General features: G+C 38.6%; 1 protein-coding gene across 3 annotated transcripts in view; it reads right to left on the bottom strand.

Annotated features, from left to right (window-relative positions):
• cngk (cyclic nucleotide-gated potassium channel) overlaps nucleotides 1–18,216 on the bottom strand; it is a 151,016-nt gene that overhangs the window by 42,391 nt on the left and 90,409 nt on the right. For all 3 annotated transcript variants that reach the window (XM_079847067.1, XM_079847068.1, XM_079847069.1), the window contains 2 exons: nucleotides 8,088–8,209; nucleotides 7,825–7,991 (listed from right to left, as the gene is read on the bottom strand). In XM_079847067.1, the coding sequence (XP_079703193.1) occupies nucleotides 7,825–7,991; nucleotides 8,088–8,209 (289 nt within the window). The remainder of the gene's footprint in view (nucleotides 1–7,824; nucleotides 7,992–8,087; nucleotides 8,210–18,216) is intronic.

Below are 18,216 nucleotides of genomic sequence, written 5' to 3'. Positions count from 1 at the left end.
TGTCCGCAGCGGCTGGTCTTAAAGTGTCATTAATGTTAATCAAATAACAAAGGTAAGAGAACATTACTCACTTAGACCCGACGCCAGGAGGATTATTATACCGGTAGCCTAATCATGAATGCACTCCCTATCTTTTAACACATCTCCGGCGAACGGCTTTTTCACGCAAAAGAAAAACTCTTCATGAAGCGCAGTGAAATTCAGCGACCATGTGGCGTTTCCTGATGGATCGAGGTTGTTCGTTAACTTCATTTTACATTTTACTCGTAGATATTCGAATATATTCGAATACATTTCTTGATATTCGATATCCGTTCGAATTTGATTTCTCTCAAAAGTGACAGCCCTAATACCCTGTACCATTCAATTTTATTTTATTTAATGACATTTATGTCAAAGATACAGGAGAGTGATAATACACACATAGCAGCCAATAAAATCTGTTGTTCAATATCTGACTGCTTGTATCGCCTCATGACTGATGAAAATTTTGCCTTGTTGTGTGCAGTAGAATTTTGATGCATCGCAATGCATCGTAGAATCGAATTGAATCTAATCGTTACCTGGTGAATCGTAATCGAATCGAATCGTGAGGGCAGTGCCAATGCACACCCCTACCGCAGACTGTGCGCGCACCTCCCCAAACGGACGACGCGTTTATACTTGACGCACTCGCCGTTGTACTATTCTTTGAAACGATAGGGGGCGACTCGAGTAATTGTCCTCTAAACCATCAGGAATCAGCGGTGAGAAGAAGAAAGCTATACACACGTGACAATGTTTATTTTAGTCAGAGACAATTTATATAAGAGACATGCCACTTCCTCAATCCTCAATACAACTATATAAGGAAAACCCGTAACGGCAAAGATGGCGGTTGTATGCACATGTCCCGCCCCTCCCGCTGGAAAGCCAATCATCTGCTTTTAACAGTCAGCAGCTGACCACTAAGGAGCGAATGTACAGTGACGTGACATAACTGCCATATTCAACCTGTGCTTTCGCGCTGTGGCTGGCGCTGAGCCAAAGACGGACGCGCTCAGCGCTTGTCATAGGCTATATCACAACTGTTCAGTGTTTTTAACCACATAATGTTTATTTTAGGTTTCAGACATTAAAATAAAATTGTTTAAGTGCTTGGCACAATACCGGCATTCTGGATAGAGACGTAAATGAAGTTGGTGTCGTGAACGTGAACCCTTGCGCATGCGTAGTAAAAGTATAACCTGTGGGGGAAAAGGCGTTTTAAACCTTATTTTGGGGCAAAGTCATCAAACTTTTTCAGCGATTTTTATCATATTTTACTGCTGTTTCTATATATGCAGTTTTTATGTCCCGGTGACCAGTGAAAGTGCAGTTCTGACTCTCTGCCCATTCATTTAGATAGGAGCCTGGTCTTGTTAGTCCGAAATAGCTGCCCGGAGGCGTTGCCAAGATGGCGGCCGAGTGGCACGACTTGCCTAAAAGGACTTTGTTTTAGTGCACCACCACCAATACCACACTACAAAAAGAATCGTGTAAAACCCAGTAAACCCTGAGATTATTACTCGTGACAATAAAACAAAATATATGAATATGAGAATGTGTATACAATATAACTAAATTAACGATCTCTTACATATTTTCTAATTTCACTAAATATTTCATTAATTTTCGTGAACATTTTTATTAAACATGGACCTTTATGTTCATTAAAAATACGTTTTATGCTATTGTATGCTCATATTTTAAATGTAAGCAACTAATTTAGACGTGCAAACTGGGTGCCGGTGTGGTGAGAAGTTCGAGCTTGGCCAGATTCGGCTCGAAGTCGTTTATCTTCGGATGCGGAGCCGCACGCGCTGTTACAAAAAAAGCCGCGCACACCGCCAAGCGAAATGGGGTCTTGCGCACCCATTGCGCATGGCCACCCACACCGCAATGACGTCATTTTTGCCGCGAAGCGCGGATGCGTCTAGTATAAACCTAGCTTAACGTGCAATTGCGCTGAGCCCACTGTTTGTATTAGTTTTGAGCCTATGCTTTATTTTTCAGTTATGAAGTTTATTTCGTTTCTGCTCTTCATCTGGTTTGCTTAATAAATACATTTTGTTTTATTAAAGTGGACGTGCCTTTTGTGTTTAAGAGTAAAAGCTTTAAGTTAATAGCCTATTCGTGTCTCAGCCACGAAGCTGAGCTCCTATGTTCAGCCTCGCTCTGTGCGAGGACATGCATACTGAAATGATAGTGTCTGTCAGTTATTATAATACATATGACAAAAACAATTGTCTAAATTATGTTGCATATTCCTCAACAGTTCTTGTGATGATATCACTAGTTGACAACATAGTACTATTTTCGGAAATCATAGGCTATGATATTGTGCAGATGCACATGATGCAACGCTGTCAGAGCCGACAGACTCGTGTGTCAGACTCATTTCAGTGCAAAATAATAAGGTTAAAAACGATTTAATATACTGCAAATAGCCTACTAGTTTTTAATGTTTATATATAATTCATTTAGGTGGAGAACAAGGCTACCAAGTACTGCGCACAGTGCGCAGCTAATTAATTTAATGTTTTTTTTTTTCCTAACGTCATTTTTAGTCGATTTTTAGTTGAAAAATTCAGGACTTCAGTCGACCAAGATTTTCTTTGGTTGATTACAGCCCTAATGTGTACCGGGCATAAAAGTGGAGTTAACCCTCTGGGGTCTAAGGTGTTTTTGGGGTCCTTGAGATGTTCTGACATGCCCTGACATTTTTGCTTTTTTCAGTTGCTTATAAACATATTAATGGCAAAGGTGTAAATTCACTCTATATAGCACAAACAGGGCTACCATCATATGTGAGCACCATGCATGTACATGTTTTCATTTTTGAGAGAATAATGTTTATGCATGGTTATTGAAAAAACTAAAAACTAAAGTTTCTGAAATAAGGCCATAAAACACATTCTAAATATGTGTCAATAAGACTTGTGACTAATGGATGTCATCGCCTAGAGTTTTTTCTTCAAAATGATGTGAAAATTATCCTGCCTAATCATTCACATAACACAATGCATTGATTTAAATTTTGCAAAACACTTTCTGTCTGGAAAGGCAATATGTGGAGTGGGCGTCAACGATCATGCATATTTAGTGGTTCGCACCTGGAGACAATGGGGCCCGCATACTTAATGAGCCATTCATTCAGGTGTGTCACAAGTAGAGGTCTGCACGGGCTTTAAACTGAAGCCCGAACCCGGCCCGTACCCGCGATCATTTAACCCGACCCGACAATTATATTTACATGTTAAGCCCGAACCCGACCCGAACCCGAGGTCCACTCTATTTCTCACAGCAAATAAATACCATTTTATATCAAATTCAAACTCGGTAGGCAGCTGACAGAATTCCTTTTCTTTGGCGTGCAGGTGAATCCCAAAATATTAGCGAGAAGAAACCGCTCTGGATGAAATGTGAATTTTTAAACAAATTAAATGAACGACATCAATAACTTAAATAAAAGTGCTTAAAAAACATTTCGTTTGTATATATATATATATAGCCTATACAAACGAAATGTTTTTTTAAAGCACTTTTATTTAAGTTATTGCTGTTGTTCATTTAATTTGTTTTAAAATTCACATTTCATCTAGAGCGGTTTCTTCTCGCTTTGCAATGTTTTCGCTTTCTTCTCGATGTGCAATGTGTGCATAGGCTACACAGACCACAGACACACAGGCTCTCTCTCTCTCTCTCTCGAGAGAGAGTGGTCTGTGTAGCCTATGCACACATTGCACATCTGCTCACGCAACTTTCTCTCTCTCGCGTGCCGGTCACCACAACACAGCAAGCAGGCAAAGCACACAGCACGCAAACTATATATAGCCTATTTAGTTTTTCTTAGTTACAAACCCGAACCCGACCCGAACCCGAGGCTGTTCAATAAACATTAACCCGAACCCGACCCGAAACCCGCACATTTTTCGGGACCCGTCGGGCTCGGGTCGGGTAGCAGACCTCTAGTCACAAGAAAGAATGCAAGAGCAACAGTTGGAAGCATCTACCTTGTTTTGTTTTTTTATTAAAAAGGTTACAATTACAACAACAATTCAAGTGTAATCTTTCTTTGTAAAAACTAAAGTATACATTTTATCATACATATTTCAAAGTTAAGGATTCATTACTTGAATATAGCCTAGGCTACATTGGAATAAACACTATAACTTATTATTTGATTATTTTTGACAAAACATACTATATTTAACATATGAGCAAAAATTGGCAAACAAAAGCTTATTTGAGGTGGCAGATATTTTACAGTAAAAATGTATAATCTATCCAAAACTAATCAATGAAATGTTGTCTTTCATATGTCTGTAACATAGTAACTTTCGTTTTTATTATAAGAAATATAAATGTTAATTTGCAGTTTAATACGTTGCTTATACAAATACATTTTATTTCAACATATTTCACTCGATTTTTACTCAGTAGCCTATAGCAATACAGTTTGCTAAAAGCGAAATATTCACAGACAGAAACGATTAAAATTTAAACCGTCTTTTGCCAGTTGTGGTAAACAGCGGCATCTCTGCCGTTCATTCATTCATTCATTCATGCACAGATACGCGCCGCACTTGAGAATGAAAAAAAAACGTACTCCATTATTCCATAACATCGGATCGGTTGCTCCTCGTACTTCTGAGGTAAATTTTCCATTATAGTATTATTCCTCACAGCGCTGCGAGACTGTGTAAACAAGTACAATGATCTGATGTGTTTTCTCGAGCTGATATGGGGGCGTTCACAGTTTGCAGGATTGCCTCAGACATTTGCGTTTGAATAGCGCGCGCTCTCCGGGGCGGGGTCACATTACATCTGAATGAGCTCTAATTAGCTCGACTGGAATCGCTCTCTTTTAATACAGATTTCACAAGCTGAGAATATTTGTTTTTTATATAAATTACTTCATTTAAAAGAACAGAATTCAAGCTTCATGCCTGTGTGTCTGTATGCCTGTTTGACTGAGTATTCGCTGAGTTATGGTTCATTTTCGGACGCGTTTCAGAATTGACTTCACTGACAGAGAGAAAGCAGAACTCGCATCATGTTTATTTTTCTTTATTTGGCGAAAAGCACAACACTTTGTTTTTATTGTGAGTATACACAAAAATAATACACACTTAACAGGATCGATTGATGTATAACACAAGCATATAAGATAAAAAGTAATATTTTATTTTATTTATTTTTTTTCACTGATAAGGAAAAAAACGAGCCTATCGCGCCGGCGCAATAGCCGACCTCAGGGGGTTAAACACAGCCCAGTTGTTCCTCTTTCCTTCAGTGATTCAGGTGCTCATCACTAATGCTCAGCCATCACTTAATTATCTCACTACAACACTTCTTCAGTGTTACTTTATGTATGTATATTATGCACATTAAGCAGTGTTAACCCTCTGGGGTCTGAGCTGTTTTCTGGGCCCTGGAGGTGTTCTGACATGCTCTGACATTTGTGGTTATTTCTGTTACTTGTGACATTTTCATGGCTAAAGTCTAATTACACTGTATTCAGCACAAACTCTGCTACAATAATATATCAGCAGCATGTATGTAAAAGTTTGTAGTTTTGAGATAATGACATTTATGCGTGGTTTGTGAAAATACAAAAATAAATTCTCACTGAAATAAGGTCATGAAACCCATACTGATTATTTCTTCACAAGACTTTTGAAAATTGTATCACGTAGCCTAGAATATTTGCTCTAAAACTATGTGAGAATCACCCTGACTGCTCATTCAGAGAAGACAATATATTGATTTAAAAATTTTACGACGTGTTTTGTGTTAGAAAGCAATATGCGAAGGGGCGGATCACCTCATTAATATGAAAGCTTTCCACACCTGAGAAAGACAAAGAACCTCCCTAATGGCCCTATTAGGAGCTTATCAGGGCCCATCATTCTGACCAACCTTGCACAAAGAATGAGGAGATTTAAAAAAGAATGGCTTTTAAAATTGTTTGGATTTATTTACAACACAACATAATCCAAAGATACACAACAAAAAAGCACTTATTGAAGAAAGAGACCTTTGTGCCATTCCTAAAAACATTGTACATACCTTTCATTTTCTAAGGTGTTTGATTTTCACTTTACCATGTTCATGTACAGAGACATGTACTGTGAATGTTGAAGTCAGCAGGACTCAGTGGCATCTGGGCCCTGAAAAAAAAAAAAAAGTGCACATACTGATATCAAGAGAAAGGCCTGCACGATTTTGGGAATACATTTTAGATTTTTCTTGTTAAAATTGCTTTTTAAAATTCACAGAATACACACACACACACTCACACAAATGTTTCCAACAATATATAATGAACACCAGGTTTGTTGTGCCTTGTAGGTATAGGCTATGCGCAGTGCTGCATAAAATAATAACAATATAGCAGCCTATATATATTTTCAAAAAGATTTCAGTAACAACTAAGCTAGAGAAAAATATATTGATTATCATGTTACTTCAAATGTTTTCATTCGTTATGATGATATGAAATGAGATAATAGTAAAAACATGAAGCCGTTTGGAGTGTTTTGCTTTTCCAAAATATGATACATTCAAACGCGATCGCGATCAAAAATATGATACATTAAAACGCGATCGCGATCAAAAATATGATACATTAAAACGCGATCGCGATCAAATATAAAACATTATGGTTAGGCCTACCATATACATATCTACGTTTGAGCAGATATCCACAAACACAGTAACAGTAAACACGGGTCTAAATATTATAATATTCACCATATATCTAGCAACAGTTCAACTGCAATGTGAAATTTATGCAACAATAGCAAACTAATATGTAAGAATTTCTTACCTTATCTTTCTTGTCTTCAAATATCGTTCTTCTTCTTCTGATGTAAATCCAATGTAAGCTCAGGCACGTCTTTCAAACTCGACGAAAAGTGAAGTGAAGTGTTTTGTTGTTGAGGTAATGAGGGCGATCGCGTTCCATGTGGAGATTTGCATGTGAATCTCTTTTGCGCGAGTGGGCGTGGCCGAATTAAAAATAATTAGGAAGCGTTTGAGAAGCTGGACATCTTGTTGGTTTTATACAAATTACTTAAACAGAGAATATTTGTTTTCGTTTTGAATCCGATCATTTAAAAGTACACACTTAAATGTTTATAAAGGTGTATGGCTCATAAATGTGTGACAAGTATTCGCTGAGTTTTGTTTCAGTTTATAGACGTGCTCAAGAAAAGAAAGTTCACCGCGACGGAGAGGCAGAACGCACACACTGTTTATTTTATTTATTTTACAAAAGCACAATGTTTTGATTTGATTGGAAGTGGACACATACAAAAGTAGAAATACCACAGATTCTTTTTTTATATTTCTTTTTTCTGTATGACCATAAATGACGGAGAAATTTAAGTTTATAGTGCTACAATGTGGAGAAAATCCAGCAAAACGCGCCGGCGCGTTTGTCGACCTCAGAGGGTTAATTTAACTCTGGGGATTGTGCTGTGCAATATTTTCAGTAAAACAGCTTTGAAACAATGTACAGTACACTGTGTGAAGTGAATAAATAAAACTGATTTGAAATAAATCTAAATTCTCTTGATAGCTTTGGGTCAGCTGTGTTTGCAAGCATTTGTCACAAATAAAAAAAGTATCTAAATTGATTAGCTACAACAAAAAGCCCAAATTAATAATATTAAGATTAGCTTAGTCAAATTCACTGATTCATAACAATAGGGAAGTGTTCAGATTCAGAAGATATATAATGTATGGTAATTTGTAACAAAAAAGCAAAACATAAGAGTTATGTCTCAAAATACTCACAGCATTTTGACTTCTTGGAATATCTACGGTCTTGAAATGTCAATGGGATTTTTTGTGCATGTACAGCATCAGATTTTTGGTTTTTGCATTGCTTTTTCAGTACTTTCGCCACAGTCTCTGTCAATATCTCACAGCATTCTGTATTTGCTTGAAATTCTTCAATTTGCCTAAAGGATTGACAATTTTCTCATAAATTATTCTTTAATGTTACAGAGATTTCACTCTAATATGTAATTTGTATCTACTTAGTTTTTAAAACATACCTTTTAAACAGGGGATGATTCTGAAGAAGTACTCTGACCTTGTAAAAATCAATTACTACAATTTCACAGCATGTCAGAGCCTGCACTGTCAATGTGGCTGGTTTTCCAAACAAAAAACTTGCCTGAAGGAAAAAAGAAAAGAAAAGTTAATTTAGTTAAATTATGTACACAAAAAATTGCTTATGTACACAGTACAGATGGTACTCAACCAGAATGCCTATTACCGCTGCGCCAGCCACCGCGGCAAAACTACCGCGGCAAAAATAAACCAGTCGCATTTCAAAGTCATTCGCGAAATGACCGCCAGGTGGCGCAAAGGGATATTGTGCAAAACAGCAGCAATTGCTGCATTTTTTCCAATTGCCTTAAGTGGGGTTAATGTCAATTTACAGTAAGGATGAAATACTACAACTATGGTAAACAGAATAGAACATTTTTATAAGGCCAGAAAAATAGAATAACAAATTAAAAATAGAGACGATAACAATATAACCTGTATTTAATATTGTAGGCCTAGACGTCGGTGGGGGACAAGCCTATTCCCAACAAATTTAATACCAAAAATAACAAACAAAAGTAAATTATGTGTAATGAAGCTGATTATTTGTACTATTCTATTGAGGAATGAGACGAATGTAGAGCGCTTCTTGGCTCGCTCGTGTGAGCGAACACACATTGGAACGTCTGGGCATTTCGCAACGAGCAAATTCATGGCCGAGTGGTAGAACGTACGTTTCGATCATTTAGATGATACGGGTTTAGAAATCCCGAACCAACTTGGTCTATTGTAATTTTTATATTAGCCTATTAATGCATTTTATAGCCTATTATTGATGCAGAGAGATTTGTCTAGTTCTAAAACTCACCATAGTTATACCATAATTTTTTGCTTATATATATAAAATAAAATGACCATGCATTTCCATTTTACACTAAGGAACAATTATTATGTAATGACTTTACATCTGTAGCCTATAATAATTCCAATCGTAATTTCAAAAGCAGTTCTGTTATATATATAGGCTATATATATATATATATATATATATATATATATATATATATATATAGTGAGGAAAATAAGTATTTGAACACCCTGCTATTTTGCAAGTTCTCCCACTTAGAAATCATGGAGGGGTCTGAAATTGTCATCGTAGGTGCATGTCCACTGTGAGAGACATAATCAAAAAAATCAAAAAAAATCCAGAAATCACAATGTATGATTTTTTAACTATTTATTTGTATGATACAGCTGCAAATAAGTATTTGAACACCTGAGAAAATTAATGTTAATATTTGGTACAGTAGCCTTTGTTTGCAATTACAGAGGTCAAACGTTTCCTATAGTTTTTCACCAGGTTTGCACACACTGCAGGAGGGATTTTGGCCCACTCCTCCACACAGATCTTCTCTAGATCAGTCAGGTTTCTGGGCTGTCGCTGAGAAACACGGAGTTTGAGCTCCCTCCAAAGATTCTCTATTGGGTTTAGGTCTGGAGACTGGCTAGGCCACGCCAGAACCTTGATATGCTTCTTACAGAGCCACTCCTTGGTTATCCTGGCTGTGTGCTTCGGGTCATTGTCATGTTGGAAGATCCAGCCTCGACCCATCTTCAATGCTCTGACTGAGGGAAGGAGGTTGTTCCCCAAAATCTCGCAATACATGGCCCCGGTCATCCTCTCCTTAATACAGTGCAGTCGCCCTGTCCCATGTGCAGAAAAACACCCCCAAAGCATGATGCTACCACCCCCATGCTTCACAGTAGGGATGGTGTTCTTGGGATGGTACTCATCATTCTTCTTCCTCCAAACACGTTTAGTGGAATTATGACCAAAAAGTTCTATTTTGGTCTCATCTGACCACATGACTTTCTCCCATGACTCCTCTGGATCATTCAAATGGTCATTGGCAAACTTAAGACGGGCCTTGACATGTGCTGGTTTAAGCAGGGGAACCTTCCGTGCCATGCATGATTTCAAACCATGACGTCTTAGTGTATTACCAACAGTAACCTTGGAAACGGTGGTCCCAGCTCTTTTCAGGTCATTGACTAGCTCCTCCCGTGTAGTTCTGGGCTGATTTCTCACCTTTCTTAGGATCATTGAGACCCCACGAGGTGAGATCTTGCATGGAGCCCCAGTCCGAGGGAGATTGACAGTCATGTTTAGCTTCTTCCATTTTCTAATGATTGCTCCAACAGTGGACCTTTTTTCACCAAGCTGCTTGGCAATTTCCCCGTAGCCCTTTCCAGCCTTGTGGAGGTGTACAATTTTGTCTCTAGTGTCTTTGGACAGCTCTTTGGTCTTGGCCATGTTAGTAGTTGGATTCTTACTGATTGTATGGGGTGGACAGGTGTCTTTATGCAACTAACGACCTCAAACAGGTGCATCTAATTTAGGATAATAAATGGAGTGGAGGTGGACATTTTAACAGGTCTTTGAGGGTCAGAATTCTAGCTGATAGACAGGTGTTCAAATACTTATTTGCAGCTGTATCATACAAATAAACAGTTAAAAAATCATATATTGTGATTTCTGGATTTTTTTTTTAGATTATGTCTCTCACAGTGGACATGCACCTACGATGACAATTTCAGACCCCTCCATGATTTCCAAGTGGGAGAACTTGCAAAATAGCAGGGTGTTCCAATACTTATTTTCATCACTGTGTATATATATATATATATATATATATATATATATATATATATATATATATATATATATATATACAGTATACACTCACCTAAAGGATTATTAGGAACACCTGTTCAATTTCTCATTAATGCAATTATCTAATCAACCAATCACACGGCAGTTGCTTCAATGCATTTAGGGGTGTGGTCCTGGTCAAGACAATCTCCTGAACTCCAAACTGAATGTCAGAATGGGAAAGAAAGGTGATTTAAGCAATTTTGACATGGCATGGTTGTTGGTGCCAGACGGGCCGGTCTGAGTATTTCACAATCTGCTCAGTTACTGGGATTTTCACGCACAACCATTTCTAGGGTTTACAAAGAATGGTGTGAAAAGGGAAAAACATCCAGTATGTGGCAGTCCTGTGGGCGAAAATGCCTTGTTGATGCTAGAGGTCAGAGGAAAATGGGCCGACTGATTCAAGCTGATAGAAGAGCAACTTTGACTGAAATAACCACTCGTTACAACCGAGGTATGCAGCAAAGCATTTGTGAAGCCACAACACGCACAACCTTGAAGTGGATGGGCTACAACAGCAGAAGACCCCACCGGGTACCACTCATCTCCACTACAAATAGGAAAAAGAGACTACAATTTGCACGAGCTCACCAAAATTGGACAGTTGAAGACTGGAAAAATGTTGCCTGGTCTGATGAGTCTCGATTTCTGTTGAGACATTCAGATGGTAGAGTCAGAATTTGGCGTAAACAGAATGAGAACATGGATCCATCATGCCTTGTTACCACTGTGCAGGCTGGTGGTGGTGGTGTAATGGTGTGGGGGATGTTTTCTTGGCACACTTTAGGCCCCTTAGTGCCAATTGGGCATCGTTTAAATGCCACGGCCTACCTGAGCATTGTTTCTGACCATGTCCATCCCTTTATGACCACCATGTACCCATCCTCTGATGGCTACTTCCAGCAGGATAATGCACCATGTAACAAAGCTCGAATCATTTCAAATTGGTTTCTTGAACATGACAATGAGTTCACTGTACTAAAATGGCCCCCACAGTCACCAGATCTCAACCCAATAGAGCATCTTTGGGATGTGGTGGAATGGGAGCTTCGTCCCCTGGATGTGCATCCCACAAATCTCCATCAACTGCAAGATGCTATCCTATCAATATGGGCCAACATTTCTAAAGAATGCTTTCAGCACCTTGTTGAATCAATGCCACGTAGAATTAAGGCAGTTCTGAAGGCGAAAGGGGGTCAAACACAGTATTAGTATGGTGTTCCTAATAATCCTTTAGGTGAGTGTATATTGCTACTTCAGCAATAAACCATATAAAATATATAAAATAAAGATATGCAACAGGCGCGTTTAAACGACAAACAATAAAATCAGAACCAGTATTCTGTTACGTTCATGGTTCCAGTGGCCGTAATGCATGCACGGCTTTTCAAAATGTCACAAAGCGTTTTGAGATTGTTTTGAATTAAATATTGAAGTTTTTAGGCTATAATTAAGTGTTTTGGCACACCACGACGAGTGGCGCTATGCATTGTTCTAAAGTCGGGTTTTCTTCTGGCATGTTGAATTAGTGTTCGACAAACGTGGTGGCGCATTCATTTGGATTTATTTTACTCTTAGCAGCTAAAATAACTTAATAGGCTACTCTGTAATTTTTCGGTCATACAGATAAGAGTAGAGTATAGCCTACATTGTTTAAAACTGTAAACTTTTATTCATATTAGGCTAACGACAAAAGTTTGTCTGTCGTCTCTGTCTCCGGGAACTGCGCGTCACAAAAATTAACCGAAAGCCACTTGCCTCAGCTCAGTCACGATACTCAGTCTACTCAAACATGTTTAGCTATCATGTGAGTGCTTCCCAATGACGAAAGGACGAGGAAAGGGTGAAAATCTCGATCTAATTAAATCTAGGCTAAATCGCCCTGAATTAAATTGTAAAAACAGATCAAATAAATGTATTTGTCAATGTTGCGATATTGTTTCATTTAAGTTCATAATTATTCTATAAATGTTATTTAGTTTAACAGCAGCACGAAGCACTGTGGTTCGAGATTTATAAAAAAATAAATAAAAAAAACCTTATTCACAAATCGCACCCTGGTTGTATAAGGATTCAAAGATCCCTGTGGAATTTAAATATTGAGTTGAACATTTTGTTCATGACAACAAATGAACATGCGTTTGAAGATTGTATTTAGTTTTGCTTGGAAAAAGCTGGCCCAAACTGAAGTAGCGTTTTAATTCTTCAATTATTGAAATAATTAAATATTTAGTAATAAACATATGACAGAAATATTACTACATAGCCTAAATTATTTAATTCCTTCATATCAACACTTGAATAGCCTATTGCTAATGTCTAGAATAGCGACTGGAGTTTGGAGAAGGCAGTTGCTTTATCGTGGGGGTGCAGGACAAGAGGTGTTAATGTTCCGTCTTTCATATGGAGAGTGAGTTAATTTCGACAGAGTGAGGGAGGCAAAAGAAACTTACTAAACAGAAATCCAGCGCGAGAGAGAGGCAAAGAAAAACGCCTGTTCTTAATTTATGTTGCTTTGAACTATTTTCGTTTTGTAGAATTCTGTGTTTCTTATTTTGCATCGCAAAGGGAATAAACTCTAAACTCAATGCAACCCTGTTTAAATAAATAAACTGTCCCGAAACTTTATTTAAACCTTGAAATGTGCTCTTTTGGGAGTGTTCTTTTACTTTTAAGTAAAGTACTACTACTTTAAAGTACTTTTACTACTCTACTACTCTAGTACTAAAGTACTTTTTTTTGTGTGAAAGCAATAGCCTAATGTAGACTATTGAAAGTCTTTTTCTGATTTGTTCGATCTGTTTTGAAAAATGTCTTCCGTTGCTATTGCCGGGTATCACTAGCCGCGTTTCCATTACAGATTTGCGCAAATGGTTTGCGCTATTTTCCAAATATCGATAAAAAACTATTGCGAAATGACGGCGTTTCCATTAACCGATGTTATGCGAATAAAAGGCCTTTTTTTCTCGCGCGATAAGTCATTCCAAAAATCACGGCAACGGACGTTGGTTATAATAATCACAGCCACCGCATTAGACATTATTATTATTATTAATGGAAGGAGACGTGGCGTGTTATCCAAGCATTAATGGCAGGGAAAGACCCCCGAACGACACATATAAGGAGTTTCTGGGTGTTTCGCCCTCATTTCTGCTCCGATTGTGGCATTTCTTTGAGATTTAGAATCCAGTATTCCTATAGGCTAATTATTGTTTCTTTTATGAATTTAATAAAGAATTCTGTCTCGTATTCTGTCCAAACGATCCATGTAGGCTACTTTTGTGTCTATTTGTTTTTCCTTTTTTAACCCCTAATTGAAAAACGAAAAATGAACGGTTGTTGTCTTTTTAAAACGCAAAGTTGAACACCAAAATTTTAATTTGAACTGGCTACACACAACTGCTGTGCTTTGTTTATGACTTTTTGCCCCTTTATTAAACATTTAAAATATTCACAAATTAATGGAAAACATGTCGATTTTACTGGTTTTCTAAGGCCAAATTAGAAACTGGAATTGATGTCTTTCCCGCAGTGCTGAATGAGAAGAGCCATTAATATAACTAATAAACTATTGTTTTCTAAGTGTCGGCTAAAATCACATCTCCATCTCCGCTGTTAAGCAGATGCGCTTTTAGAGAGAAATGCAACTTTCATACGGATTAGCCTACATAATCAGAAGGTATTAGCTTTCGATTCGAATTTGTTCGTTTTAAAGTGGACATTTCAAGCTTTAGCCTACATTTTGTTTCAGTTCTCGCGCTCCAGTTTACGGAGATCATGAAAGTGCGTCTGATTGTTTCTTTTATTTTACAAAAGCACAGCGTTTTCTTGTTATTGTGAGTTTACACAAATAAAAGTGGTTGAGAATAATGTATTATTATTTTCTGTCTGACCAGAAATGATAGAGTATTTTAAGATGTTTCCACTCTTGATAGGAAAATGCAAGTGTTCGCGGCCGTGCCTCCGTGTCATGCAGTGCGCGCTCCACGCTCAGCTTTGTTCCTTTTTTGCATAAAAGCGTCTTCTAAATATAGCCTATTAAATGTTATAATAAAATAATATAAAATTATTATTATTTGCGTAGCTATACATGGACTTCAAACACACTGCGTCTTCTAAGTCAGGTGACTGTAAATGCGCAAAAACTGTTTCCATTGCAGTTTTGCGAAATATTCCTTTTTCGAATTGCCTGAAAAACCACCTCATGAGAGCGTAAAAACTTTTTTGCGATAAATGGGAGTTTTTGCGAAATTGACGTGTTTCCATTAAGCGTATTTTCAATTCTCAATTTCAATTTGCGCAATTTGAAGGGTAATGGAAACGCGGCTACTGTCAGTCATCACAATTTCGTGATTGATTCACAAAACAAAATTTTGGCAGATTAAAGACGAGCTTCATCATCTTCATTTTCTGGTGCGATCGGCTGACAATTTTCCTTCATAAGTTTTGTCGTCTGTGCAGCGGCTCAAATGGATAAATAGCAAATGTATGTTGTAATGTACAATTGATAATTAAACAAAACGCTTAACTTTAATAAACAGTTTTTTATTTCAATTTAAGCATCAAGAACGGTAAAACATAAACGCTGTCGGCTAGGCTACTCTGAGATTCGATCTTGGATCGGTTGAAGCTCCGCGAGGCTCATGTTGTTGCGTTGACCACAGAGCTATCATCTGAATTCTGTTAAGATAACGTCTTATGGTCGTACAAAGCCTAATTGATGTAGCCTAATATTTTTCTATTGCAACGTTTTATGTTGAAAATGTTTTCATTATTAAATTTATTCAATACAATTTCAGTAATTTCAGTATTGTGATTATGAATTCGTTAGAGAGAATAAACTGACACTTTGCAAAGTCTGTGATTGTTGCGCCTAATTTATGTTGCTTTGAACTATTTTCTTTTTGTACCGTTTTAATTGGTTAACTTGGCTGCAATTTCTTTGGCAATACAAATTTAAAATGTTGCAAGAATAAGATTCCGTGTTTCTTATTTTGCATCGCAAAGGGAATAAACTCTAAACTTGATGCAACCCTGTTTTAAATAAATAAACTGTCCCGACAGTTTATTTATACCTTGAAATATTCGATGGGGTTTCAAATTTAATTAATTTAGTGTTCTTACATTTTCATTTTTTTATTGAAAACAATACTGTATTGAAAGTCTTCTCTTTTTTTCAATCTGTTTTGAAAAATGTCTTCCATTGCTATGGCCGGGTATCACTGTCAGTCATCTCAATTTTGTGAATGATTCACAAAACAATAATTTCGCAGATTAAAGACGAGCTTCATAATCTTCATTTTCTGGTGCGATCGGCTGACAATCTTCCTTCATAAGTTTTGTAGTCTGTGCAGAGGCTCTACTGGAATATAGAAAATGTATGTTGTTGTGTAGCCTACAATCCATAATTAAACAAAACGCTTGACTTTAATAAACAGTTACATATTTAAGCATCAAGAATGGTAAAACGTACACGCTTGTCGGCTACACTAAGATTCGATCTCGGATCGCTTGAAGCTCCGCGAGGCTCATGTTGTTGCGTTGACCACAGAGCTATCGTCTGAATGCTGTTAAGATAACGTCTTATGGTCGTGCAAAGCCTCATTGATGTAACCTGATATTTTTCTATTGCAATGTTTTATGTTGAAAATGTTTTCATTATTAAATTTATTCAATTCAATTTCAGTAATTTCAGTACTGTGATTATGAATTCGTTAAATGTTTAATTTGAATTGATCTGCTACCAGCTTTCAATCGCTCTCAATGAGCCGCGGCGCAGCAGCAGATTACGCAATAGAGAGAATAAACTGACATTTTGCAAGGTCTGTGATTGTAGCGCCTCTTAGCGGTAAGAGGTTGCAAATACACACCTGCAATTTACCGCCGCGGGAGTATTATTCTGGTTGAGTACCATCTGTATAATAATAACCCAGGTACTCTTTCAGTCAGTCACGTTCGAAGTTACGTCAGAATGGAACTGATAAATTCTCGCCTGAGACCCCAATCACCTTTGAGTGTAAACTAAACGAGCCAATGGACATTGGCGTGCAAAATTTGCATTGCGCACTCCGCCCCACGAAGCGGGTATATAAGGAAGAGCGCGTGCATTCGCACATTCAAACTTTCGCTTCGGAGCAGAGCGGTTGTTGTTGTTCTGGTCTGCAATCATCAACGAGTGTGCTGCGAGTTGGGAAAAGCTCTTAATTTTGTTATTGTTGTGATGGCGCTGCAGCAGTGGTCGCGATCTAAAAGTGCAATGTCCTGCTGTTTTTGCAGTATTTGCACACTGCAGCCTGTTACAGTTCCTGTAAGCTATGCTGCGACCATTTCCCCTGAGCGCTTCAGCACTTTAAAAGAGCCTATTTCCCTAAAAGAGCAAACATGGGTGTGACACTGCATCTTTTTAAAGGTGTCATTCCACCAGTGAGTTTCTAGATGCGGTCATTACCTGACCCCGTCTGACAGTCACAATCGCTGCTTCATGTGTCTGGGCTTAAAGTACCCTGAGGTGGCTGTTGTGGATGAGTCATGTACCCATTGTGGCAAGATGACCATCTCGATGCTGTGATAGAGACTCCCAATAGCTCCAAAGAGGTTGAGTTCCCTCTGCTATGCCTCTATTTAGGAATAGCCAGGGTGACCTGAGGGTCACCGTGGGGGCTCCCCCACTGAGTCAATCTCCGTGCGCCCCCCACTCCTCTAGCGCATCACAAGCTGTGGAGATTTCGGTTGAGATTGTTGGTCCTTCGCATGGGGGACCAAGCGTTTCATTTGGGGCTCCGGCGGAGAAACAGATGTCGATCGCTGCATTGGAGAGTGGCCTAGAGTCCTCAGGGGATGAAGACTTGGCTGTGCTGCCCCCTTCGGGGAGAGTAGCGTGATCGAGTCTGACCCAAAGCTGACAGCCATGCTTTCCTGGGTCGCTGAGAACTTTGGGCTTGAGTGGAATCCTCCACCGTGTCCCGAACATTCAAGGGTGGATGATTGGTATCTTGGGGTGGGGCACTGGTAGTCTTTCTTCCTGGAAGTGCACAAAGAGGTTCCTAGATCTTGGAAGGGACCTTTTTCTGCCGACGAAAGTCACTACACGCTCCCTATGACAGACGATGTCCACCTTGGTGGTCCAGGAACACCATCTCTGGCTTAACCTGGCGGATATGAGGGAGACCGACAAATACCATTTTCTCCAAACTCATGATCTTCCAGGCTGGCCTCTTTGCCTCTCTCATCCCCATCTTTTATCGCTAGCTGGCAGCTTGGTGCCGTTTGAGGATGCAATGTCTTCTCATGCACCCCTTGCCGACCCGTGCAGCCAGATGAGTGTTGCACCGTGCACTTAGACCCCACTCCAGGACGCTATGCCTTCTGGGTCGGGTCCCTGTGCTCCACCTTGCTGCCCACTGCGGGTACCTCTG

This window comes from Squalius cephalus (genome assembly GCF_949319135.1).
Source record: "Squalius cephalus genome assembly, chromosome: 17".
Taxonomy (NCBI): Eukaryota; Metazoa; Chordata; class Actinopteri; order Cypriniformes; family Leuciscidae; genus Squalius; species Squalius cephalus.
Note: the sequence above shows the minus strand (reverse complement) of the source record. Positions and strands in the feature narration are given on the sequence as shown.